Consider the following 24797-nt stretch of genomic DNA (forward strand, 5'->3'; position numbering starts at 1 on the left):
CGAGCAGAGAGAGGAAGGGAGAGATGCTGTTGCCCACTGGGTTCGACTACAGGGGATGAGCCCTGGAGTTGCTATGACAACAGCAACTAAGTAGGGACAGGCTGACCATCACTGAAATTCACCCTGTCCACCCCTGTGTGTGCAGCCTTTTGTATGTACATATCATGTGTTTTTGCAGAACCCTCCTGTGTGCAAGCATGCATATGTATATATTTGTATTCGTATGCAATCTGTGATTGTGTACCACTGTGATCCATCAGCAGATGTATGGAGTGAGGGGGACCTGCCTCCAGGCTGGCGGGAGATCTCAGACTCATCAGAGATCTATTTCTGGCACATCCCCACCGGCACCACACAGTACCACCGACCTGTCGCCTCCGGCGACCAACACACATCTCCCGACAATGAGCCAGACACTGAGCACGACCCGACACAGGAAACGCAGGAATCCCTCAAGCCACCAAACGAGGTGAGAGGAGCCAAAGACCTAACACACCTCAAACCTCAGACATCTTTTTCATTTAACTTCACATATGCAAAGCTACATATCCAGGTTCATCCTGTGTGGGTTTTTAAAGGTCTAGTTTTTGTTTTTTCATTAAAGCTGAAGATGGTTTTATGTCAACAACCCCAGAGAGAATACACAACATTTTATTATGCTTAATGCTAATAATAGTAGTACTATATGTTCAAAGGTCACATAGTCAGCAAACAAACTGATACCAGTTTAAACCAGATGCTTTAGGATACCTGCACATCCACATCCACCATTCTCTGAGTCAAATGCTGAAGCCAGGATTTGGGAAATTAAGGAAAAGTTATGCTGTCTTCATAAGTTGGCTGGCAGTGGCATGTTTCTTCCACTCTTCTATAACATTTTAACCGTGTGAAAGAAACACATAGTAATAAATTAATTGGTGGAAGGAGCAAGAAAACTTATGTTTTATATAATAAAATGATGCATGAAAGTTCAATCTTAATCGTAAAAATAGACTTTGGACAAAACAATCTTAACTCAAGGTCCACTTACTAGCTTTTTTTAATTTATTTTTTATTAGTTTTAACCACATCTAACGGTCTTAGGGAGCCATCCCAGCAATTTTATGAAAACTGAAAATTCCATCTGCTGATGAACTGTGAGATGTGATTGAAAGCTCCGAAAAAGCTAGAACTTGTTTTGTCAAACATTTATACAATTTGTTGCATTAAAGTAGTGACCTTTTTCTGTGTACTGTAGCTATGGTCAGGGAGGAACCTCCATTATATCCAGGGTTGATGCTATAACTGGCTTATATACAATCTCAGTCCAATGTATTGTAAAGCAGTTGTTGATCGTTGATGTGCCCACCATCCTCTGTCTGTCTCTGTGTTTCTCTCATGCTGCGTCCCTCTTTCTCTCCCACAGCGCCCCAGCAGTCTGATATCTGACAGCTCGGTGGAGCCGGTCCCCTCACCCACTGGATCCTGCCCCTCCTCCCCCTCCTCCTCCTCCTCCACTCCCTTCGATGATGTCACCTCTTCTGGACCAAATCTCAACACCGCCACCTGCACAGCCAACGTGAGTCACAGGCACAGACTCACATTTATTTGGGTGTTCACTTGTTGACATCATCTCTCTCTGTAAAAGTTAAAATTGTGTGATGTGGTTTTATTGATTAATTTTGGTCCGAATGAGAATGTTGCTTTTAAATTGAAAGGAAAACATTTTATTTTATCCTTTTATCTAAAAATCAACAACTGCTCCGTGGTTATCCAGTCACTATTAAAAACACAAAGAGTCCTACTGTTGCATAGGGCAAGGTATTTGTTTAATACAGTGAATGTGGAGTTTGGTACCATCGCATCTAGCTTTTCTAGCTGTTTTATAGCTTTGGTTCATCTCAGTAACACTTTGCATAGATGTCTTTAGTATGCATATTGGTAACACTTTATTTTACAGGTCCGCAAATTTCATGGTAATGGTAATAAATACCCAATATTTACCTAAAAATGTATCGAAAATTACTTTATTATAAACATGATTTAATAATTATATGCTAAAATAGCATGTAATGGTTAAAATAGGGCCCTTAGGCTTGAGAAGCGTCTGTGGCTGCTCTTCATCGGAGGTAGAAAATCAAAACTATAGAAGACACTTCTGATCAGGCACACATCTCACCATTATGTGACTTATTGTCTACACAAATGTAACCTGGTAGCTAATGTAATGTTTCAGGGAGCTATTTAAAAATTTCAAAGAAGTTATTTGCTAATTATTATCTATTTACCAGCAGACATGGAAATAAAGCATATCAATTAACTTTGTATTCTTTTCCTGGAAATGAATCAAATAAATGACCAGCTATTTATTACTCTTCCACTATTGGAAATAGTGGAATATAATTATTAGATAATGTTTATAACATATATAAAATAATAATAATAACAGTCCCAAGTCAAGACAGCCAAACAACGTCATATTTGATGAACTTTGAGGTAAATATTGGGGTAATTTGGCAGTAATTCCAAAGAAATTTCAAATAGGTTACTTGCTAATTATCACCTAATTACCATGAAATTTGCAGACCTGTCAAATGAAGTGTTACCTGCATATTCCCTAAAAGCTTGATGGTATAATCAATATATCTCTGCTTTCACTGCTGCATTTATTAGATTGAAATGAGCCCACAGTAATCTCAGTCCAGGCCGGTCTGAGGTGCATATTCAACAAAGATGAATATCTCTCATATTAAGTCAGAATGAGTAGTATCCTCCTCAGTTATTACAAAGCAAATGAGACCAAATAAGTCGGTACAATCACTATTAGAATCTGTTTTTCATCTTCTTCATTCACTCACCAGTGTCTACCACTGATGTTAGTCTCTCTCTCTCAATGTCTGTCTGTTTTGCTGCAGGAGCTGAAGGACTATCCAGTCTATCCAGATCCCAGTCTGAAGGCGTTTGAAGGGGCTACCCTCCGCTATGCTTCGCTTAAACTTAAGTAATACACATAAAGACGTGTAATTTCTAGATTTGTGTATTTTCATGTAATAGTTTGTGAAATATGACTTTACTGTGACTATATTTTACATCTGTTTTCCTGCAGCGCCCCGGACCAGCTAGAGACAGTGGACCTCAACAATAGCTTCTCCAATCCAGATGCAATGGTAAGATCAGAACAACAACATATTACAGCAGCATTTGTGTTTGAAATAGGCTGTTGCAATTACAGGCAAAGGCCCCAAATTGTATATAAGTGAAGTTTCAAATAGTATCACTTCCTCAGACTCTTAGCACCATTTGTGTGGTATTACAGACTCGCACATGCATTCAAGTGCTATTAGTATTGATTAACACAGTATGCCACCTATAAATGACTGTTTGGCAACACTTTAACATTTGAAGAGCACGCATTCCTCTGTTATTATGTCAGTCTGACCTTATTTGTTGAACAAAATGTCAGCCTTTCAGCAGATCATGTATTTGTTAATGAAGGGAAGTCTCCAGGCTTTGTTTGCAGTGACGTAATGAACCTGCTCACCTGGCATCTGTCCTCTCTCTGTTTGTTGCAGTGCCACCCAGTGGTTACTTTGTGAACTGGGTTGTGGTGAATTTGTTCACAGCCAAACTCCTTTTTTTTGCTGGAAGAATAGCTTTGATCCTAAACAAATTTCACCATTATTACAAAGGACATATTTAATTAACCCAACATTTAAAATAATACTAAAATAAAAATAAGATTAAGGCAAATGTTGCATCTTATTTTAGATTCCAAAACCAAAAGTACCATGTAAGTTTTCTTGTTTAGTCAGGATTTGTTGTTTTTCAAAACTTAAATCACAAAGGACAGAAAAGGAGACGTATACATGCTTCAGTAATTAAACATCAAGTGAAAGAAAAGCCTGAGATATTCAGATATCTCAGTGGAACCCAGAGACACAGGGGAAAAGTGTGGGAATTCAGATATGATCTCAGGATGTGTGAAAGTTTAATGAGGAAGAATACAAGGGAGAATAATATGGTCAATAGAGTAGAGAGGGAGATGGTGTGTGTGTGAGTGCATGTTGGCATGAAACTGTTACAGGCTTGAGAAATGTGTTTTTCATCAGCAGAGAAGAGCTCCTTGTTGTGGTAGAGAGACAGAAAGAGAAATAGTTAAAGGAAGAAAGGAGAGAGGATGGTAATAGCTGCTGGCCTGAGGCAGTACACACACATACTGTGCACACACATACACACAGTCTTTCATATTTCATATGTTGTCATCCCCAATCAAACCTCTCTCAGTTATTTGCTCTGATGGCTGGTTTATGGTACAGTAGCTTTCGCTGCATACTGTACTGTACCTATGTAAGCAAAATTAAACTTTAAAGGTCCCATATTATAAAAAGTGAGATTTTCATGTCTTTTATATTACAAAGCAGGTTTAAGTGCTTTATAAGAACTGTGAAAGTATCGAAGCGCTCAATATACAGAGAAATACACACAGCCCGTATTCAGAAATTGTGCGTTTGAAACAAGCTGTCAGGATTTCTGCCCATTCGTGATGTCACGAATATATACAATATTTGGACCATTACACTGTTTTAAATTTAAACACTCTAAATGTGTCTTAGTTTATTCCTGGTTGCAGTGTATATGAATGACATAAGCTGACAGGAAGTAAACAGGGATCCAAACTGTTGCCAGGCAACGCAATTCTGTTTCAATTCCGTTTCAATTCCGTTGGAATGCACTAAAACGGAGCGTTTCAGACACAGGGTGAATACAGGCATATTCAGACAGACAGTATGAGGAAAACAAAAGTTTTTTTGAACATTACAGCATGTAAAGATGTTCTAGTAGAATTGTAAAAAATACAAGTATGAACCTGAAAATGAGCACAATATGGGACCTTTAAGTGGACCTTTGTTTGAGTTACTGTGCCTGTGTGCTAGTATGTAAGTAAGTGTGGGTTCTTATACTTTCAATTTTATCAACTTGGAGCCTATTTTTGTACATTTGGCTATGGTTTCTTTAAGTTATGATGACAATCCCTAGTTAATTACAGAGATCTGGGACTGTGGCGACAATACTGTAAAGAAGTCAGACAGGGCAAAAATCTGGGTTCGAGGGGCAGGACTTAAATATTTTCCCAACATTTTGGGTGACTTCAAACCAAGTGGTTTATTATTTATTATTTAAGTTTATTATGTATTACAAAGTGGTTTTAGACAATCTGGTTAAACTCTGGCTTGTTTATATCCTGTCTAATTGTCTGACCACCCGTGTTTTTTGCCCTGTGAGACTATTGTAGCCATGTCGCCCTGTTATGAAGTTTCACCAGTTATTTTGGTGAGCTCAGTGTTAATTATAACCGACAACATGATCAGCCAAAACTACTAAAATAAGACCTGTGTTGAAATTGAATACTGACTCATCCACATGCGTGTGTTGTTGTGTTCCTTCCAGTCATTTCCAGTGCGATCTCTGGGCTGGGTGGAGATGGCAGAACAGGACCTGTGTGAGGGGAGGAGCAGCTTGGCCGTCCATCACTGTATCAGACAGCTGTCCTACTGCAGGAGGGACATCCAAGACTCTGCCGGTGTCTGGGGAGAGGTCAGTGTGTCAGCAGTGCCGGGGGGCAACTTGGAGAAACTGAACCCCAAGTTGCTCCCCGGGGCGCTTCACGGCAGCCCACTTCTCCTAAATGCTTAGGATGGGTTAAATGCAGGGGTCAGATTTCATGTATGTACCTCTATGTATATGACTAATGTAGTAAAGTTTAAAGGGACAGACAATATACAGTATGTATACTACAGTGGGGTGGTTCCAGACCTTTTGGCTTGTGAACGGAGCACACCACACCTTGTCACAGTTTGCATGTCTATGAGTTTCAAGAAGTTCAACCAAAGAGTGGTTTGCCTTCTCAGTTTAACCCTCATCCTACCAACCTATTTAACATACAGGGACTACTACTGTACTGTAAGAAACAACCATCATAGCTAAATGTAAACTTATTTCTTCTCAAAATATTATTAGTTATGATATTAATGACATGAAGAAAAAACAAACAGATTATTATTATTTTAGGAAAGTTACACTTAATTTTTATATTGTGTAAAAGGAAAATAGACAAAGCACATGAGGAAATCTGTGTGTGACTCCTTCAAAATGACTGACAGAGTAACCCTACCCCCCTGATAGTGTGTGATACTTTAAATTAGGACCCATGGCAAACCTGTTATCTATCTGTTCTATTTCATCTATTTAAATTGCATAGGCTTGGGTCCTCTAGGACCCCAATACATTTGTCTTGTCAAAAAGCACTAATTAAAAGAGAAACAGAAAACAATGATATCAAGTCATTAGTAACCCATTGATTGACAACGTCATGAAAAATTGCAATGATAGAATAAAGCACCTGTGAGATATGACAAAAATGTATACCTCCAGGATCTGCAGGGACTCCAGTCAGGATGAGGGTTAAACGTAATTTTTTTTAAGTGGACTGTTGCTGATGGTTTAATACACAAAATGTGAGAAGAAAGCCCTATATAATACTCATGTGTGAATTCTGTGGACTTTTGCCCCTGGCTGCTAGCAACCTAAATGATTTCAAGAGATTTAAAATGAAGAGTATAGAGACTGTTCTTCCCTTTTATTTGAAATTTAAAGAAGAAGAGTTCAAACTATCAATTATGTCATGCCCATAATTACCTTGTCTTTTAATCATCTTGCAAACCCTGGTTGTGAACCACAGCTATAGTGCATCCTTGTTTGTGGTCTTATCTTACAGGGCAAAGGGATGCTGCTGGTGCTTCAAGACCGCATGTTGACCCTGGTTGACCCAGATGATCGCAGCCTGCTCCACTCTCAGCCAATCAGTAGCATCCGTGTCTGGGGCGTCGGCCGAGACCACGACAGGTAGGTGGACTTAAAACATTTATTTTTTCCTTTAGGAAACCTTTTTTTCTTGGCTAGTTGATCTCACTGTTTTAGTGATTCCAAGAGTCACATTTCCTCATGAAATTGAGCTGTTGACACAAAGAAAATCACACACAAACACATACATCAAGCTTCAGCCATGTGCAAACACACGGCACATACAACACTGTAAAATGGCGCTGATTCAGGGGTTTTAACTAATCACCAGAGAAATGAAATCAGCCTCATTATTATTCAATGCATATTTGCACAAACTGCATTCAAGACTCCATAATTATGCTCATTGCTCCATGTTTCCGTCCCGGACTGACCTTCAGTCGTTTGGCAGTGTCCCATGGTCTTAACCTTTCACTATTGAGCTGGCAGATTGCTGAGGCTAGCACAGCTGCTAATGGGGGGGGACAAGCTAAGCCCTCATTGATATGGGCCCCTCAGGGTTTCCATTAGTCCATGGAGCAACCACTTCAAACACTCACACAAAGCCTGTACACATCTGGAAACATTAGTGCTGCTGTAATATGCATGCATGCATACATTTAATATGTATGGAGTATGTAAGCGTATTTGCATATGTACATATAAGCTTAACATACACACATACATCCTGACACCAGTATAGAAATCTTGTGAAAAGCTTTTCTCGATACTCAATGTTAAATCACTGAGAGCGAAGAGACTTTAGGGGATTCACTTAGGAGATGTGTCACACAATGAGCGTACAAATGAGAAGAGTGGTGGAGGGTTGCAGTCCAAAGTAGCTGTCTGGTCCTGACATGTGTAATCAGCTGTTAAGGGATTGGGTGAAAATGGAGTTTAAAATAGCCTCTGTGTAAAAAGGCTTGATCTCACTTCACTCGCCCGTACTCGCAGTGTCTTGTTACCTTCTTTCTGTCTCTTCCTGTCTCTGTGTCTGTCGACACATCTCTTCTTTTTGTCTTTCTCCTTGTCTTCTAAGTGCCGCCATAGTCTCTTTCACACACAGAGGGATGCTGTGGGATGCACCCTCCCACTCTTCTTCTCTCCTTCCCTCAACAGCAACACTACCACAGCATTGTGTGTGTGTGTGTGTGTGTGTGTGTGTGTGTGTGTGTGTGTGTGTGTGTGTGTGTGTGTGTGTGATAGAGAGAGGGAAAGAAAGCAAGAAAGAGAGTCCCTCCACCCTCTTCCGTCTCAGAGGATTGAGAAACTTTCAGTGGCTGTCTCTCTCGGCGGTAATGGATAAAGCGTGTAGCGGAGGGAAGAGGGGAGGGTCGGCCCAGGCTAGCTCTCCCTCTTATCCTTCTTTCTCTCACTCCATCTGTCTCTTCATCCTCTCCTCCCATCAGCACTTTAAAATCTGCAGTCTGCACTCTGCTGTTTGGTTTCAGGCTCATGATTTTGAATGTATTATAATTCCACCCTGGCTGGGAGTGTGTGTGTGTGTGACTTAAAAGATATTTGTTGCTCTGAGACCACAATGCACTCTCTGTATATGCAGAAAATTGTTTTATAGTACGCCACATCTGTAGAGGCTTGGTCTGTGTATGTGTGTGTGTGTGTGTGTGTGTGTGTGCGCGCGTGCGTGTGTGCGTGCGTGCGTGCGTGCGTCTGAGACAAGAACATACTGTATTTGGAGGTTGGAATAGCTTAGTTCTGCCACTAGAGTGCACTATACTCAAAGTCTGTGCATGCAGAGAAGCTGATAAAGTGCAAATGAGTACACAACAGTATGCACAGTAAACCATGTCCATGTGTACGTTTTGGTGTTGAGCTGGTTTTCATGGTTTGGGCACACCCCTTAGTTTCGATTAAGGAAAATGTTAATGCTACAGAATACAATGACATGTCCTTGCGCATAAAGCCAGGTCCATAACAAAATGTTTTTTTACCTGAATATACAGAAAGTTAATGACAGAGAATGCATAATTTGAGCTATTCACTGCTGCAATCAACGATTATTTTCATTGTCGATTAATCCGTTATGATTAGGTGTTTTGTCTTTAAAATTAGGGATTCACCGATCCGACATTTTCAGTCCCGATATCGATTCTGATAGCGATAAATGGGCTTTGGGTGTCGGCCGATACCGAGAACCAATACCAGTGTTTAATTAATAAGCTGTATGCCTCACTGTGTGGAAGTGACTGGGATCATTCTTTTATGTGTAAAACAACATCAGACTTGACTTAAACATTGTTTTCGTAACTTTGTAAAACAAAATATAACAAATACATACATAGATACTAACTTATTGAATTGTTCTTTGTTATTAAAAAAAAAAATCGTACACCAGCAACTTGGTAAAAAAATCTTCAAAATTAACAGGAATAACAATTCAGGTGTAAATCTTTATATTGCAGCAACAAATTGGTCAAAACTTAAACAGGAATTCAAATTCCAGTCTGTGATGTACAGTATATAGTATATAAATATAGAACTGAATTGAACAGATCAGCCCTATCGTCACCGATACTCGATCCAGCTATTTGAGTCAGTATCGGCCCGATATCTAATCTGGTATCGATATCGGTGCATTTGTGTTTTATGAGAGGATAAAACTGAACCGGTATTAACCCTGCGACCTATGAGGAGTGTGAGTATAGTGACCCATGTGGTTGAGGGGGCTGGACTGATCTGCACTTGTGTTAGCTCACAAATCTTTGCAGTATATATAAGGAGGTGAACATTATTGGTATAATCTGTCTGCTCCCTGATGTGTAGGTGGGTTATAGCCACGGGGCTCATCGTATGTCAGTGAATGAAATGAGAAAGGCTTATAGTTTATTTTTACTACTATGATTATTTCTCCCTGTATATTTTAATATGTACGTTTGTTGAGTGGGCTCTTGTATTTATAGTAGAGTCATGATTTAATTTTTTTAATTTTTTTTTTATTTACTGGTCACTTAGTGCGTCTGCCTAGGGCTGGTGCTGTGATAGCAGGGTTTAGCAGTGTTGGTCTGTGTTGTTGTTAGGTTCCTCTGATTTTGTATTCTCACAAAAGAACTAACTAAACTAAAAATAACTGATAAAAAAACAAACAAATCTGGTCTGGAAAGAGCCTTGACCTCAACCTCACCCAACACCTTTGGGGATGAACTGGAACATCATCGACTTAACACCCCTGAACGGGAGCAGATCCAGCTGCAGCCAGGTTCATAGATCTTGTGGAAAGATTTGAGGAGTGGAGGCTGTTTTGGCAACATATTAATGCCCATGGTTTTGGAGTGAGATGTTGTCCACATACTTTCCTTAAGTGTCCACTTCTAACTGTCTGGTGTATGATTGGCTTGAGAAACACAGAGGCAGTGTGTTGAGCTGAGCTGTGCCAGACTGAGCTGCCTGAATGCATGCACAGAGAGTACCACAAAGTAAAGCTCCCTTTGCTCTCTCCATCCATCTCTCTCGCTTTCTCCATGCACATCTATCTGAGGAATATTCCCTGTCTTGTCCTGAATGCTCTCTCTCTCTCTCTCTCTCTCTCTCTCTCTCTCTCTCTCTCTCTCTCTCCCTCTCTCCCCCCTTCAGCTTGATTCAATATGAATGAGTCCCCCTGTCTCTTAAGCGGGGCGGGAGCTGCGGGACGAGGGGGGCTTAGCTCCTCGATGAAGTCATGAGGCTATATTTGGAGCACTCAGCAAGTCCGACTCTGTGCACGCCCGCGCGTGCACGTTTGCATGCATGTGTGTGTGACTGCACGTGGGCTTGAATTGATGAAGTCATTGGTCTATATCTGGAGCACTCTGTTTGTATGTGTGTGATGGTGAATGAGCGGGTGTGTCTTGTGTTTTCCCCCTCTTTCTCCATCCCCTCTTTCTGTCTGTAAATGCTCTTGCGCTATTTCCACTCTTTGTCTTCAGCTCTCTCTCTTCCTCCCTCTTGTGCCATTGGCTGCATAGCTTTTGCCTCTTCTTCTTTTTTCTGCCTCTCTTTGTTTGTCCCATCGTGGCACTTTAGCGGGGTGTAAGCCTTCCCTTTTTTTCAGCTTCAGTAAGACAAGGGAGGGAGAGACAAAGATATAGCAGCAACTGAGGAAGAGGAGAAAGATACTCTAGACAAACAGGGTGAGTGCTGGGGAAAAAAAGAAGTGTCTGTGCTTTTGAGAGAGAGAGAGAGAGAGAGAGAGAGAGAGAGAGAGTGGGGTAACAGAGCGATGGAGAGCCAGTGAGGGAGGGAGATCTTCCCTCCCTTGCTTGCACTGAGCAGGACACAGCAGGACTTTTGCAGGAGGCTCTTTTCGGACCGGGCGCGTAAAGCAAAAGAAGCCGACCGTAGAGGAAGATAGGGAGAGAAAAGGTGTAGCAGAGGAGGAGGAGAAGAGGGAGAAGCAGGGGGAGGGGAAGGAAAGAGGGAGAGGAGGAGAAGGGGAAAAGGAGCCCCAGAGGATTAAATAAAAAGAAGAAGAAGAAGAAGAGAGGAGGCAGACAGGAAGATCTTTACCCCCGGGTACCGCGGCTGTAGCAATGTCACCGTGGTTTTGGAGCTAATGAGGCAAGGAAGTAGTCGTCTGTAACGGGGCGAGCATGTCTGCTTGTGTGAGTACCCCTATCTCTTATTCATTCACTCCTCTAGCTCTCCCCATCCATCCATCCATCCATCCATATCCATCCATCCATCCCTCTACTTCCACATTACTGCCTCTTTTTTCTATCTCAACTGTCTCTCTCTTCTGGTGATTTCCAAACTGCCCTGTTAGAGTCCACAGCTCCCAGCCCTACTTTCATTCATTAGCTTTCCCTTTATTTTTTTCACTCATTTACTTCTCAGCCTCCCGCTGTGTGTTTGACTTCAAGCTGTGTACTTGGTCTCTCCCTCTCTCCCTGGCTGGCTAGCTGTCAGGTGTAGGGATGCAAGCTGGCTGGCTGGCTGGCAGCAGCAGGTTTTGCAGCCGGAGCCACTGAGACATGAGCAAGACATTCAGGGAGCCAGATAAGAAAGAAAAAAGCTTAAGAGTGAAAGAAAGAAAGGAAGAGAGAGAGAGAGAGAGATGAAGCAAGCAAAGGGGGGATTGAGAAAGACAGGATTAAAGAGTCTGGATGTGCTGCGGGGATTTTTCAAAGTGTGTGTGTCACTGCTGTTTGGAGCTGTTTGATATTGCACTTGGTTTATGTGTGTGTGTGTGTGTGTGTGTGTGTGTGTGTGTGTGTGTGTGTGTACATGATAAATGCCTTCACTGTATGCATATGTGGAATTTCCCTCTCTCTCTCTCTCTCCTTGAGTATCTCCCATAACAAGCAGAGGAGGAGGAGGAGGAGGAAAAGAGGAGGATGAGGAACGAGCAGGGAAACACTAAGCGAAGAACAAATGCCAGAGTGAAATGATTTACGACATTAGGGCGGCAGGTCCTGCTTGTTTTCTTGTCCTTGCCGGCATGTGACACTTATTAGGATTGAGACTTTAGTGTTTTAAAGCTGAGGACGTGTGCCACTGTGATGTACGCCCTTTAATAGTGTCTCTGTATGGCCCTGTGATGTCTATGTGTGTTTCCTGCTATTAAAGCGAACTATCGTCACCTTTCTTCGCTAATGGCTCATCAGCAGATGTGCGAGAGCACACACACAAACACACAAACACATAATGACACAAACACACACTGATTCCACATTTCATTCATATTCATTAGTGGGCAGCAGTGCTTGCTTATTCCCTCCAGCTCTCACTTATTTCCCACCACTGCTGACCTTCTGTGGACAGCTGTGGCATGTGGAAAAAGGAGGGAGAGGAGAGGAAAAGAGAAGAGAGGAGGAAAGGAGAGAAGAGGAGTGGAGGAGAAGAAAAGAAAAGAGAAGAGAGGAGAGGAGAGGAGAAGAAAGAAGAGAGGTGAAGAGAAGACAAGAGAGGAGGAGGAGAGGAGGAGAGAAAAGAGGAGAGGAGAAGAAAGGAAAAGAGAGGAGAGGGGAAGAAAGGAAAAGAGAGGAGAGGAGACACGCAAGCCTCCAGTATCATTAATATTTTAATGCTGAACACACCCGAGCGATCACCTCCATTTATGTCAATGAAGAGAGTTTGTGCATGTTTGGTTTATAGCCTCTTCCAGTCGTGCATCCCAGTTGAACCGCAGCTTATTTGCGGATGTCAAGACCCCAGTAACCTTAATTAACATGCAAGGCCCCCTCTGAAGGCCCCCCAGGGACGGGGTCCGAACACCTAGACCCACTCGATAGATGCCAGAGTGATTGATGGCCCTCCCTTCCCACTCCTGCTCCGATTTGAGCCCCATACAGACCTCTCTCTTTCCCTGCAAGTCATCGCTCCTCCACGTCGGCCCCGTCCATCTACCCACAATCCATCACTCCCACTTCTCCACACACATACACGCGCCTCATGTCAGGAGATGTCCGCCCAGCCTCCCAGAAACCCTCATTCTCTAAAGGGTCATTATGTCCGGAGCTGTGTCCCCACTCACTCTCCAGCCCAGAGTCATATGTCAGATACACACACACACACACACACACACACACACACACACGCACACACACACAATTACAATCAAAGACACTCAGGTACACAAAAAACCTTAAAAATCACAAACATGTCTTCCTTCTTTCTTGCATTTACACTCTCACCGTCCCTCTCTCTCTTTTTACATTAGCATTGTTAGGCACACCTGCTGTAATCCATGTCTTCCTGACGGATTACTCCTCCTATAGATCCCCTCCCTTGCCCCACCAGCCAATAAATCTCCTCCCGATAAAACCCTCGCTGGTCCCGGGCCGTGGCGGGCGGCGATGTGAGGCGATGCTGATGTTCGCTGATCATACAGGGCTGAACACAGCAGGACGCTGGCGCAGTCAGCGTCTGCCTGTAGCCCGTCCCTGTATTCAGACTACAGACGGCAGAAATGGCCTCAGACTGTTTAAGCTGAATATATTTGAATACTCAACATGTTTGAAAATGCTTGATGTAGGTTTGTTTTCTGTCGGGCAGCTGTTGACGTGTCTGGCAGAATAAATGTATGAGGTGGTAAATTAATCTCCCCTTAGTTATTTCAGAATCAATATCTCACTTTATTCAAATGATTTATTTTGACAGAGTGTATTTAGAAGTGTGCATTTATCACTTTTCATGATTATGATTCAAAATCTTCCTGCAGCTCAGGATCAGACTACTGACAAACCAATTATTTGCAAATATGCAGGTAAAACTAGTAAATGAATTTGAGGTCCCCACAGGGAACAGAGTGCTGATGCTTGACCCTGATTGGCTAACACCAACTCCTCTAATTCAAATGAGAGAAACCTGCTGATTGGAAGCTTTGTTGGGTCTAATAACTTACTTGTTTGGAAAGATTTTAGCAAGTGATCAGCGAAGGAACCCAATCAATTTAAGTCTAGTTATCTGTTTATGCACTGATCAAACTGTCCAACCAATGAAGATCATATATGATATGATCAAAAGCTCCAGAACAGCCACTAACTAACATTTCATTTTAAAGTCCAGTGTGTAGGATTGTGCGCTATCTAGCGGTGAGGTGAGGAGATTGCAACCAACTGAAGCCTCTCCCGTGTTCCAAGCGTGTTGGAGAGCTACGGTGGCCGACACGGAAACGCGAATGGTCCTCTCTAGAGCCATTTGTTGTAGAGTAGCAGGTCATTTGGAGCAGCGCCAGTGTTTAGAGTGTGTGTGTGTGTGTACGTGGGAAGTGAGTGGTGAAGCAAGAGATTGAGAGCAACAGTGTAGGGAGCGAGTAACGTTATCGACTCCGGCCCAAGCAGGAAAAGTTAACAGTGTTTGGTTTGTCCGTTCTGGGCTACTATAGAAACATGGTGATGCAACATGGCAGACTCCGTGAAGAGGACCCGCTCCCTATGTAGATATGAACGGCTCATTCTAAGCTAACGGAAACACAATTCTTATTTTCAGGTGATTATACACTAAAGAAAACATACTTATTAATATTATATTCCATTTCTGCCAATAGATCCCCTTAAATGTTACACACTGCTCCTTTAACCAAACAACACTGTCCGTATTAAAGACATGGTCATTATAAAAGTGGAATGTGTAATATGTAATTTAGCTTTGACAATAATATAACATCAACATTCATACAAATAACATGTATTTGATTTGTCTGCTGTTTTTGCATCACTTGTTCAAAAGGCATGTTGCCATTTAAAGGGCTGGTTCACCCAAATTACAAAGACATTAATAAATAAACCTTTTTTGTGGTATCTAGTCATACAGACAGTAGGTTCTGAGATTTCTGCCTCCACTTCAATACAAAGGAGATTAATGGGATTTTGTTTATGGTCTTCACAGAGTTGCCCCGATGCTGCATCACTGGATAATCCACAGAACACACAGTCAACTGTTGTTAAAGAGACTATCAACAGAAAGTAGTGAGTGAATATCTCAAATAAAACCAAATCTACTAAATCTACATTATTACAGTAGATACTGTGGGAGAAAATATTCTTGTCCTCAGCCACATTTTCAATAACTTCAATGAAGTTAAACTTTAAAAAATAAGACAGGCTCCAGGCTTCGATATGAATAGATTTACTGTAGATCAAACAGAGTACAATAGAGGGCTGTTCTTGAGAGCAGACTGAAACACCTTCAATGGTGCACCGATTTTTATATTTTAGCACAAGTCCCATATTAAGGTGGAGTTCACAATAGGTGCCATCCTACCATTATACCTTTTGGAAATTATTGATCACCTAGACACCTATATTTCCAATTTCTGTGTTGGATTCAGCATTTTCAAAATCTGAATCTGCTGTCAACATTTTAATGGTTAACCTTGCATGTATGGTAGCTACATTTTCTTAAAGGCACTTTCAGTTCTAGACACCATTGTCTTTTAGTTTGATTTAAACATGATAAAAAAAATAACAGAAAGGTGATTGTCAATTGATCTTTCATATAATAATGCATGCAATACAGGAAATTATTTCCCACAGTAGGTAAATTGAGGTAAATTAGGATTATTTTCTTAATTAATCAGCTCATCGTTTAGTCTTTAAAATTTGCTTAAGCCCAAACCAAAATTATCAATTTAATATCACATAAGACCAAGAAAAGCAGCTGGATCTACGGGGTGTTTGGTATTTTTGATTGAAAAATAACTCAAAAGATGAATCAATTAATCAATTAGTAAACTTCTTTTTCTTTTGTAAAGTGGGTGAACTGACCCTTTAAGAATAATTAGTATATCCACTGTAAGTAGAATGAGAGAGAGAGAGAGTGAGACGGCTAATTACTGTATGTGCATGAAATATAATGATTTATGGCACATGCAGCTAATTAGGTTATATGCATACAGTTTGATCCAACTGCACCATGAGTAGAGCTTGGCATAACTCTACACTAACCCGACACCAAATCCCTGCGCTCTCCCACACACTCTGTTTATCTCTCTCTCTCACACACACGCACACACACACACACACACACACACACACACACACACACACACACACACACACACACACATTAGTAAGATCATGCATGGGGGCGTCATACTGAAGTGACATCTCACTGAAGCTCTGTCTCAGTCGAGCATATCGGCAGTTGTGTACGAAAACACACACACATACACTTCAGAGCAGTGTGATGTATAAATGATCAAGAGCAGAGAGAACAGCAGGACATCATCTTTCTCCCTCTCTTGCCCACCCAGAATCACTCTTTCTCCCCTCATTCCCCACACACACTCTCTGTCTTTCCGTCTCGCCCACCCACCTATCTCTGCTCTTAAATATGTAATGAAATACGACGAGTGTTGACACATGGTAGCTGTGTGTGTGTGTGTGTGTGTGTGTGTCTCCTCAGCTTGTCACCCCTCCCTCTCTCATTTGCCTCTCTGCCACACCGAATGCTCAGAATTGGGTCACAAAGCTGCCTGAACATAAACTGGGGTTGTGGTGTGTTTCTCCCCTTTTAGCAAGACACGTTTTCACCATTAGCTTTGTAAATCTGTGCGTTTTCTTAGAAACGATGCAGAGGCACTGAGGGCGAATCAAACTGATGCATTGCTTTTGCTGTAAACAACGTCAACTGTCTGCTCAAATCATACCAGCAGCGCCGTGGGCTGTGTACGCAGTTTAATACACCGTAGACATCAGTTTTATTTTTATTATTTCGACTTGATTTTGGCCTAGTTCTTTGCTGCCTTGGGCAATATTGGTGATTGTATGTATGTGTGTGTGTGTGTGTAAAGAGACAGGGAATATGTGTCATGTGGTACCTCCTCCTCTTTCGCTGCGCCCCCTGGCCATGGTGCTCATTTTCGCTGCTCATCTTGGTGCTGTAAACAAGTTTACGGTGTGGAGAGGTAATTACACACAGACATTCTACATTAGGCCTAATGGCTGTGGGCCATGACTAATTCACCAGGTCGCTGAGGGGTTTTACCCTGCTCAGTTGTCACACAGACTTTAAGTACTCCAGTGCATCTGTGGTTTTACTGGTGTTGCTTTTAGTGAGATCCAAATTAACTTCCAAATCCTGCTCCATAGACACTTCTCTTCGTCATTGTTCCACTTCACTACTAAAGGAATAGCTCTGGGAAATATGGTTTTGGAAATTGTATTTTATTGACGAGAGTTGAGGAGAAATAAGAAGACAGATACTAATCTCCATGTTTTAAGTACAGAGCTAGAGCCAGGAGACGATTACCTTAGCTTGGCATAAAAACTGAAAACAGCTAACCTGGCTCTGTCCAAAGTTCAAAAACACGCCCACTGATTAAAAACCAAGAGGCAACCTCCGGTGCTGAGAAATGAAGCCAACACAGAAGTGCCAAAAACTGCAGTTCCTCAAATGGCCACTTGAGGCTGGCACCAAAAGCAAGTCAATCCCTATAGACCCCCATGTTAAAATGCCTGAATTTACATTTACAGAGAAATAAACATGTTTACTGCTTGGTACAAAAAACGGTTTTGGTCTCTATAGCTAATATCCCCGCTCATGACAACTGTATGGGGGTGAAATGTTATATAACTCACCCGTTTAATTTATATTAAGGCTTTAAAGTCAGGCATAATGAGGGCATTGTCGCTTTGGGTGACAGGTAAAGGTGCCTTCTCAGGTTTCTAGCTGCTGGCTGTCTGCTCTGCTGCGTCACCCGGCCCGCCTCAGCTCCACGGATGATCCATCTCTTTACCCATTTCTGGATTAGTCAGGAGTTAGGCTGTGTTGTCACTGCCCACTTTAACCTTTTAACCTTTGCAACGGCTCTTCAGAAACCTATGTGTGACGTCACAGAGACTACGGCCATATTTTATACAGTCTACTTTAACACGATGTGTCTCATTTGTTTAATCCATAAACACAATTACATTTTTTGTTGTGTGTGCTTTAAGGGGAGTGACAACTGTAACTGTTTCTTGCTGAACAAAAGCCAGGTGCAGTGACTCTCCAGACTCTTGTTGTCACAGTGAGGTGACCATGACTTTGTCCCCCTAAAACCACAGATTATCATTTTTTACATTTCCTTTTTTTTTTATATGGATTAAACCAATGAGATATAACATTTTAATTAATGAGCTTTTGAGGTTCTGGTTGTTGGATTTTTGAGATAGCTATGCTACCTGTTTCCCCCTGCTTCCAGTCTTTATGCTAAGCTAAGCTAATTGCCTCCAGCTCCAACTCCATACTTAACACACAAACATGTGAGTGGTATCGAATGTCTCATCAATCTCATCAGCAAGACAGTGAATCATTTATTTCCCAAAATGTCAAACAATTGATTGATTTACGTTGATTTACGCAACCTTACGTTTTAGGTAATTTAGAAACCGTGTCACCATTACAGAGTTTGTCCACCAAGTCAAGTCTGTTTAATGTATATAGCCCAAAATCACAAATTTGCCTCAGAGGGCTTTAAAATCTGTACAACATATGACATTGTCCAATTCCTTCAATTTGTATAAGGAAAAACTACTACAAAAAATGGAGAAAGTTTGGGAAGCAGCAAAGGAGGACAGAAGTAAAATGACAACATGAAGAAATAAAATGATAATATAAGTAATTTAAGAAGATGTAATATAAAGAGAACACTGACAAGTTTATATTTTAACTGTAAAATGCTCTGCTCAGTGCATCTTAAGCACACGCTTGTGATAACCGAATGTAAAGGATCCTTCAAAAAGGCGTGTTCATGTTAAATGAATTCTAGCCAATATATATTTACCAGGTGTTTTAGACCCTCAAATACTGATAATGGTATTGGCTTCAAAGATCCAGTATTAGTCAGGCTTTAATTAGAATATTGGATATCTAAGCATGCTAGTGACACACCTGTAAATACCAGTTAGTGGACACTAACGTTGCATCAATAGTGCAGTATACTGTAAAACTAAGCCAATATCTGTCAGCGGCTCTGTAGAGGCCTATTGATGGCTTTGTAAAGTGTTTACTTTGCATCTCCTCTTTCTGGTTTTATCTTTGACTTTTATTGGGCTTTTTACCACCTTATGCTGCATTCCATTACAATAAACTACAATTAACTTCAGTCATGAGCAACATACACCGTTTTCTGCAAACGCAATTATCAGCACTCAGGGGTCCAATTTTTAAAAATAATTTCCTCACAGCGCTGTATTGCAATGTTTATTGAGTTTGGAAATGAAAATTGGGAATTTTCCAGCAGAATAAATATAGACAAAGAAGCTCCATCAACAGAATTTGAATTAATTGAAATAAAAAATGCGTTTTTCTCAGCTGCGACAGCAGAAACGTTCCCTCACTTTTTCAGCACTTACTAAGGGAGCTTTAGGGTGGATTTATCTTTTAGTACTTCTTCCAATTCTCATGAATATTATTATAGCTGTCATCTCTATGTGTTCATATTGCCTTTTTCTACTGATAATTTTATTCATCTTGCTTGTTTTACTGAGAACGATTTCACGCTGCATCAGGTTTTTAAGCAAGCTTATAAAACAAGAGTCTCGCACAACTGTTGCAAGAAAAAACTGCTTTTTAAAAGAGAATAATTGGAGGGGGAAAAGATGCTAAATATAAATATACCTGCGAGGTGTTCTTTTATTCTCTTTTACAGTGTGATGAAAGGGCTTTTCCTCTAAATCACCATCCAGCTGTTGTCTCCACTCTAGCATTGCTCTCACCTGTCACAGTTCAGTGTTGAGTCTCGCTGTGAAACTGGATCAGATCCACATCCACTTTGGACCGAAGCCAAAGTCACGACACTGTCAGTAATCATAGAGTTACCAGTTCAGTTGCAATCAATAAGTAGAACATATTTCCCAGCATGCTCACACACTGTACACACACCTGGCCCTCGCTGACTCCCCGTCTGCTTTCTGCTGACAGGAGAGTCACTAGAACTTCCTCCTCAGACATTTCTAATCAGCATTTGGCTGTGCAATTAGCATATGTAAGTGCATTAGCATAGAGGCCGGCATTACCCAGACACTCTGTAAAGCTGTTTGATAATTGAAGTCTGTGTGAAGTGTGTGTGATGCCGCGGATCTCTGTGTGTTTGTGTGTGTGCGCGTGACAGATGGTTTGCAGAGTCTCTACTGAGCGATACTGGGAGCTACAGAGCAGGAGAAAGTACAGCAGAGCAGACTGGGGACTACTTCCATTTGTGTTGTTTCCACTGCCTCTTAAAAAGCCTCTTTTACGGCACCAGTTGTGGACACTTCAGCTTTATTACACCATTTTAGCACCTGAAGATGTATAGTGAAGTCATGCTGTATAAAGTTTGTCGAAAACGTCTTGCATTTTAATTATGCAGTATTTTCAGTGAAAATAGTCTAAATTATTGAGCATTACATTTGCAAAGTATAATGCTTATGTGCAAAAAATTAAAAGGTAAAAAACACTACAAAACCATCAACTCACTGATGCACCTCTATTCCTCCGACTATTTAATTGTTTACTCTTGTAATTTTCTTATTTTTATGGATAACTGGTCAAAAGTAAACAATGTTACATCAGATGCAGTCTAACGTGAAGCTACTATCTGTATCTATTTATTTCACAAAATTACAGTATGTATTCGTAGTTTTACCAGAAGTAGATGCCTCAATCTGTGTAAAACTGTTTTTTACTACCAATTATATTCCTCATAGTATGTATAAGTTTAGCTACTCACAAGAAATACAAAACAGCATCATATTTTACCCAATGCACCTCAATTAATCAAATAATATAGAATTATTTGTTTTATTACCTGAAAAAAAGAAGAAAAAACTGAGTGTAAACCAAATTTAAGTAAAAGCTGTTTAATGGTTAATGTTGATATTAATCTGTTTTTGTTTATATATATATATATATATACTATATATAATATTCAAAAGTATGTTTTCTTTAGTGTATAATCACCTGAAAATAAGAATCGTTGTGTTTTTGTTACCTTAGAATGAACCGTTTATCTCGGATGCCATGTTTCTAGAGTAGCCCAGAACGGACAAACCATAGACTGTATATAAAAATGGACGACATGACAGCTTCCCAAAAGTGAAGCCAAAACATCTGGATTGCCCCCTGGTGGCTGGCTGCAGTATAGGTCATAAAACCAGCCAGATTTTCATCGGACCACATTGCATGACTTTGAGGCGGTGAATATAATGGAAAGAGGTCCAGATGAAAACAAAGTTGGTTTAAAGTGTCAACGGAAAAACAAAACTGTCAGAAAACTGTTGACAAAAATCTGGAAAGCTCTCTTGGCCGTTTTGCATGCACTTTTAAGACAGTCCCTGACTTCAGCTCGTCGCTACAGCTCATTGACCAAACACGAACGACGCTTTGGTTGCAGCTTTCTTGCGTTTACACTAACAATCAATAGTCTTATTTCATGCAGAAGAAAACCATTATAATGGAGGCAAAGACGTCAATTTCACAACTAACCTCAGAATCAGTGCTCTACAGCATTTTGCATTATAGATTTTTTCTTCTTACATTTGCCATCAGCATTTGTCAGCAGTTTTGTGACATTTCTACACCCTATTTGGTGGCTTTTTTGTAATTTAACAAATGGGTAAATAATTGCAGGTATAGGGGATATAAACATATAACTAAAATGTGGGAATGCATCAGGCACTGAATATCGCAAACTGAAACCATGTTACAGTATGTGTGGGTGGGATTTACCTTCAAGTGTACATGTGCTAATGTTACTACTACTACTACTACACACAGTGCTGTTTGTGCTACTGATGGTGGGGGTGATGTCAGAGCTGCAGACACTGACGGTTCTGTGCGACGTTCTCAAACCCAGTTCGCCATACATCTGCCGCCGTGACCTCATTTAATCTCCGAGTTGTACGCATCCTCTCTAGGCGAGCCTGCCTCACAGGCATCAGGATCAAAGAGAGATTGGTAGTAGTGAGTCAATCATCCTTTATTCAGCTCTGGAAATATGTGGAGAGAGAGAAAGAACACGAGTGGTGGGAGTATTGCTTTAACTCATCTCTCTGCTTTCATTCCTTTCATCTCGTACCTCTTTTTACCTCTCTTTTTGCTCTCCTCCACCTCTTCTTCCACCATCCAGCCCCTTAGTGAGTCTCGCACCTCGTTCCCATTCCTCTCTGCTTCACTCCGACATTTTCATTTTGGCTTTCTGGCCTCCCGCCTTCATCACTCCCCTCTTTCGACATTTTATCTATCTATCTATCCTCCGTCCTCACTTCCCTGCCAAAAACTCTCCCTACACCTCTGAGGTCTGTGTGTCATTCATCTTCAGTTGTTCGTTGATTGGCTGCCTACGTCTCTCTACCATGTGTCACCCCCTCCATTAACTGAGGTCAGGGATAACTGCTCCTCAATGCCAAAGTAAGCCATCAACTCTCTCTCTCTCTCTTCTCTTTTCTCTCTTTCTGTCTCCACACTAAGCCGCCTAGTTGAAAACACAGTTTATGTGTGAAAGCAACCTGTGTTCACACTTTCCTTTTTGGGTTGTTTTCATGAAGATCTCTGTCAAGTGTCAAATCAATAGGAAAAAATACATTCTGCTCTTTTTCCTAATTTGGTCGGTAAACTATAAAAGAATGCAGACAGATGTTGTCAGGGCACTGAGGTCATGTCCTAATGTTGAGTTTACATTCTACAATAATATACACATTACATATGTAGGGTTTCGTAAGGCTGATTTACATTTTTAGACAGAATTAGTCTCTTTTGTAGGCAAAAAACTAAATTAAAATGAAAATACTTAAACATTCACCTCCACCAGAATAAAATTTGTTTTTTTAAATACTCTAAAAATTGTGCTGAGTTTGGTTGGTGGCTGGTCAAAAATCTGCAGGTTTTGGCTCCACTATCTATACAGGGCTATGCTGCAGCCAAACACACACTTTAGTTGTTCCCATAAATGTTTTGTTTATGTTTGTCCGACATCTGAATGATCATAAACTAGTGGTCTGATCACAGCTCATGCCAGTTAAGCAGATGAACAGTATTACCTGCTGCGCTGCTGCCCGGAAATACTCATCAAATCACCATTTTATGGCTGTGTAAATATGACTTAATGACAACACCTGTTTTGTATGATTAGCTTTACTAACATCTTAAATGAGTCGTCATAGACAATGTTAGAGTCGCCAGAAAGATGCTGCCAGACCAAACTTAGGTCATTGTATTCCAAAATATTTTATTATATTTTGAAATGCTCAGTTTTTAGTAGAGTTTAGAGTAAAAAAATGCATTTCCAGATGTTGTCTTGTGATGTCAGAGTCATATACTGTAAGGTCAGTGTGATCGTGACAATACTGTAGGTTCTTTGGGAGGCAGGAGTCCGTCCTGGGTTTGAATCAGGTGTGATGAAGTTCGCCAATCAGTAATAAAGCATTTGCAACACTTTTAGCCTGATATTCATATGCAAATACTTGTTAAAAAAAAGAATAGAAGAAAGTGGCATATTGCAGAGGTATGTGGAGAGCAGCTTTTGGACCTTTCAGGATTTTGACACCTGAAATCCAATTCCACCAAAGTGTCTGACAGTGGAGGAAGGCATGGAGGGAAGTATAATGGCAAGTAAATGGACTCGGAGCAAAGAAAATCATGAATGAAATTCAAACACGGAGAGAAAGAGATGCATTTTAAATATGTGCAGACAGACACAAGCACACACGAACACACAAACTTCTTACTAAGTGGATCATCAAAGAATCAAAGGCAGTCAATGTTTGAATTAGCCCTCTGTTCTTTAGTCAGCCTGTGCCTCCTCTCTAGTGTTCCTGATAATGGAGCGTCACGGACTATAATATGGAAGAGAGCGGCTGTGATGAGCTGCGCTGTTGATATGAATCATTCTGTGTTGCATCTTTGTTCTTTTTTTGGGGGCTTCTCCTGTCGGCAGAGAAAAAAGAGAGCGAGTAGAAGAGTGAGGAGAGGGAGAGGAAGATTAAAGAGCGAATGCAAAGGGGAGGATGAAAGAGAGATGGAGAGGAGGAAAAGGTAGAGGGAAGTGGGGAGTATAAGGGGAGGGAAAGCTGCAGTAACAACAAGGTGTGTGTGTGTGCGAGTATGTTAGCACATCTAACAGGAAAGGTGTGCTGTGTCATAATGTAGTGGAACGCTAAGCCACTGAAATGAAAAGTACACAGACCTGAGCTCCAGTGCACACACACAACATAAAACACATCTCACAGGAACACTTTGATTGAGGTGAAAGAGCATTGTGACTGTTTCTGACTCAGTTTGTTGTGTATATTAACGTTTCTCTTGTTTTTTCCTCTTTCCACCTTCCACTCCATTTTCATCTTTTGGCAATTTTCTCATCCTTTCATTCTTCCTGTCTCTTAATTTCCCATCCTGCTTTCTTTCTGTAACTCATTCATTCTTTCCTTCCTATTTCCTTCATTACCCTCCTTCCTCACATCATTCCCTCATTTTTCCCTCCTCCCTTCTGCTTCCCGGGATCCAGAGAAAGGTAACTGCTCTTTGTGGTGTGATCGTGCCTCTCCATTGTTTTCAGTAATCGTGGTGCCAAGACTCCCCCC

General features: G+C 41.1%; 1 protein-coding gene across 6 annotated transcripts in view; it reads left to right on the top strand.

The window, feature by feature from the left end:
- apbb2a (amyloid beta (A4) precursor protein-binding, family B, member 2a) overlaps nt 1-24797 on the top strand; it is a 44633-nt gene that overhangs the window by 4778 nt on the left and 15058 nt on the right. For 3 of the 6 annotated variants that reach the window (XM_074648979.1, XM_074648981.1, XM_074648982.1), the window contains 6 exons: nt 261-469; nt 1406-1558; nt 2895-2980; nt 3086-3146; nt 5428-5574; nt 6755-6882. In XM_074648979.1, the coding sequence (XP_074505080.1) occupies nt 261-469; nt 1406-1558; nt 2895-2980; nt 3086-3146; nt 5428-5574; nt 6755-6882 (784 nt within the window). Of the gene's footprint in view, nt 1-260; nt 470-1405; nt 1559-2894; nt 2981-3085; nt 3147-5427; nt 5575-6754; nt 6883-11276; nt 11418-24704; nt 24728-24797 lie in introns of those variants that run through there. The other 3 variants (XM_074648983.1, XM_074648984.1, XM_074648985.1) reach the window with 3 other exon arrangements.

This window comes from Sebastes fasciatus, chromosome 10 (assembly GCF_043250625.1).
Source record: "Sebastes fasciatus isolate fSebFas1 chromosome 10, fSebFas1.pri, whole genome shotgun sequence".
In the NCBI taxonomy this organism is placed as follows: Eukaryota; Metazoa; Chordata; class Actinopteri; order Perciformes; family Sebastidae; genus Sebastes; species Sebastes fasciatus.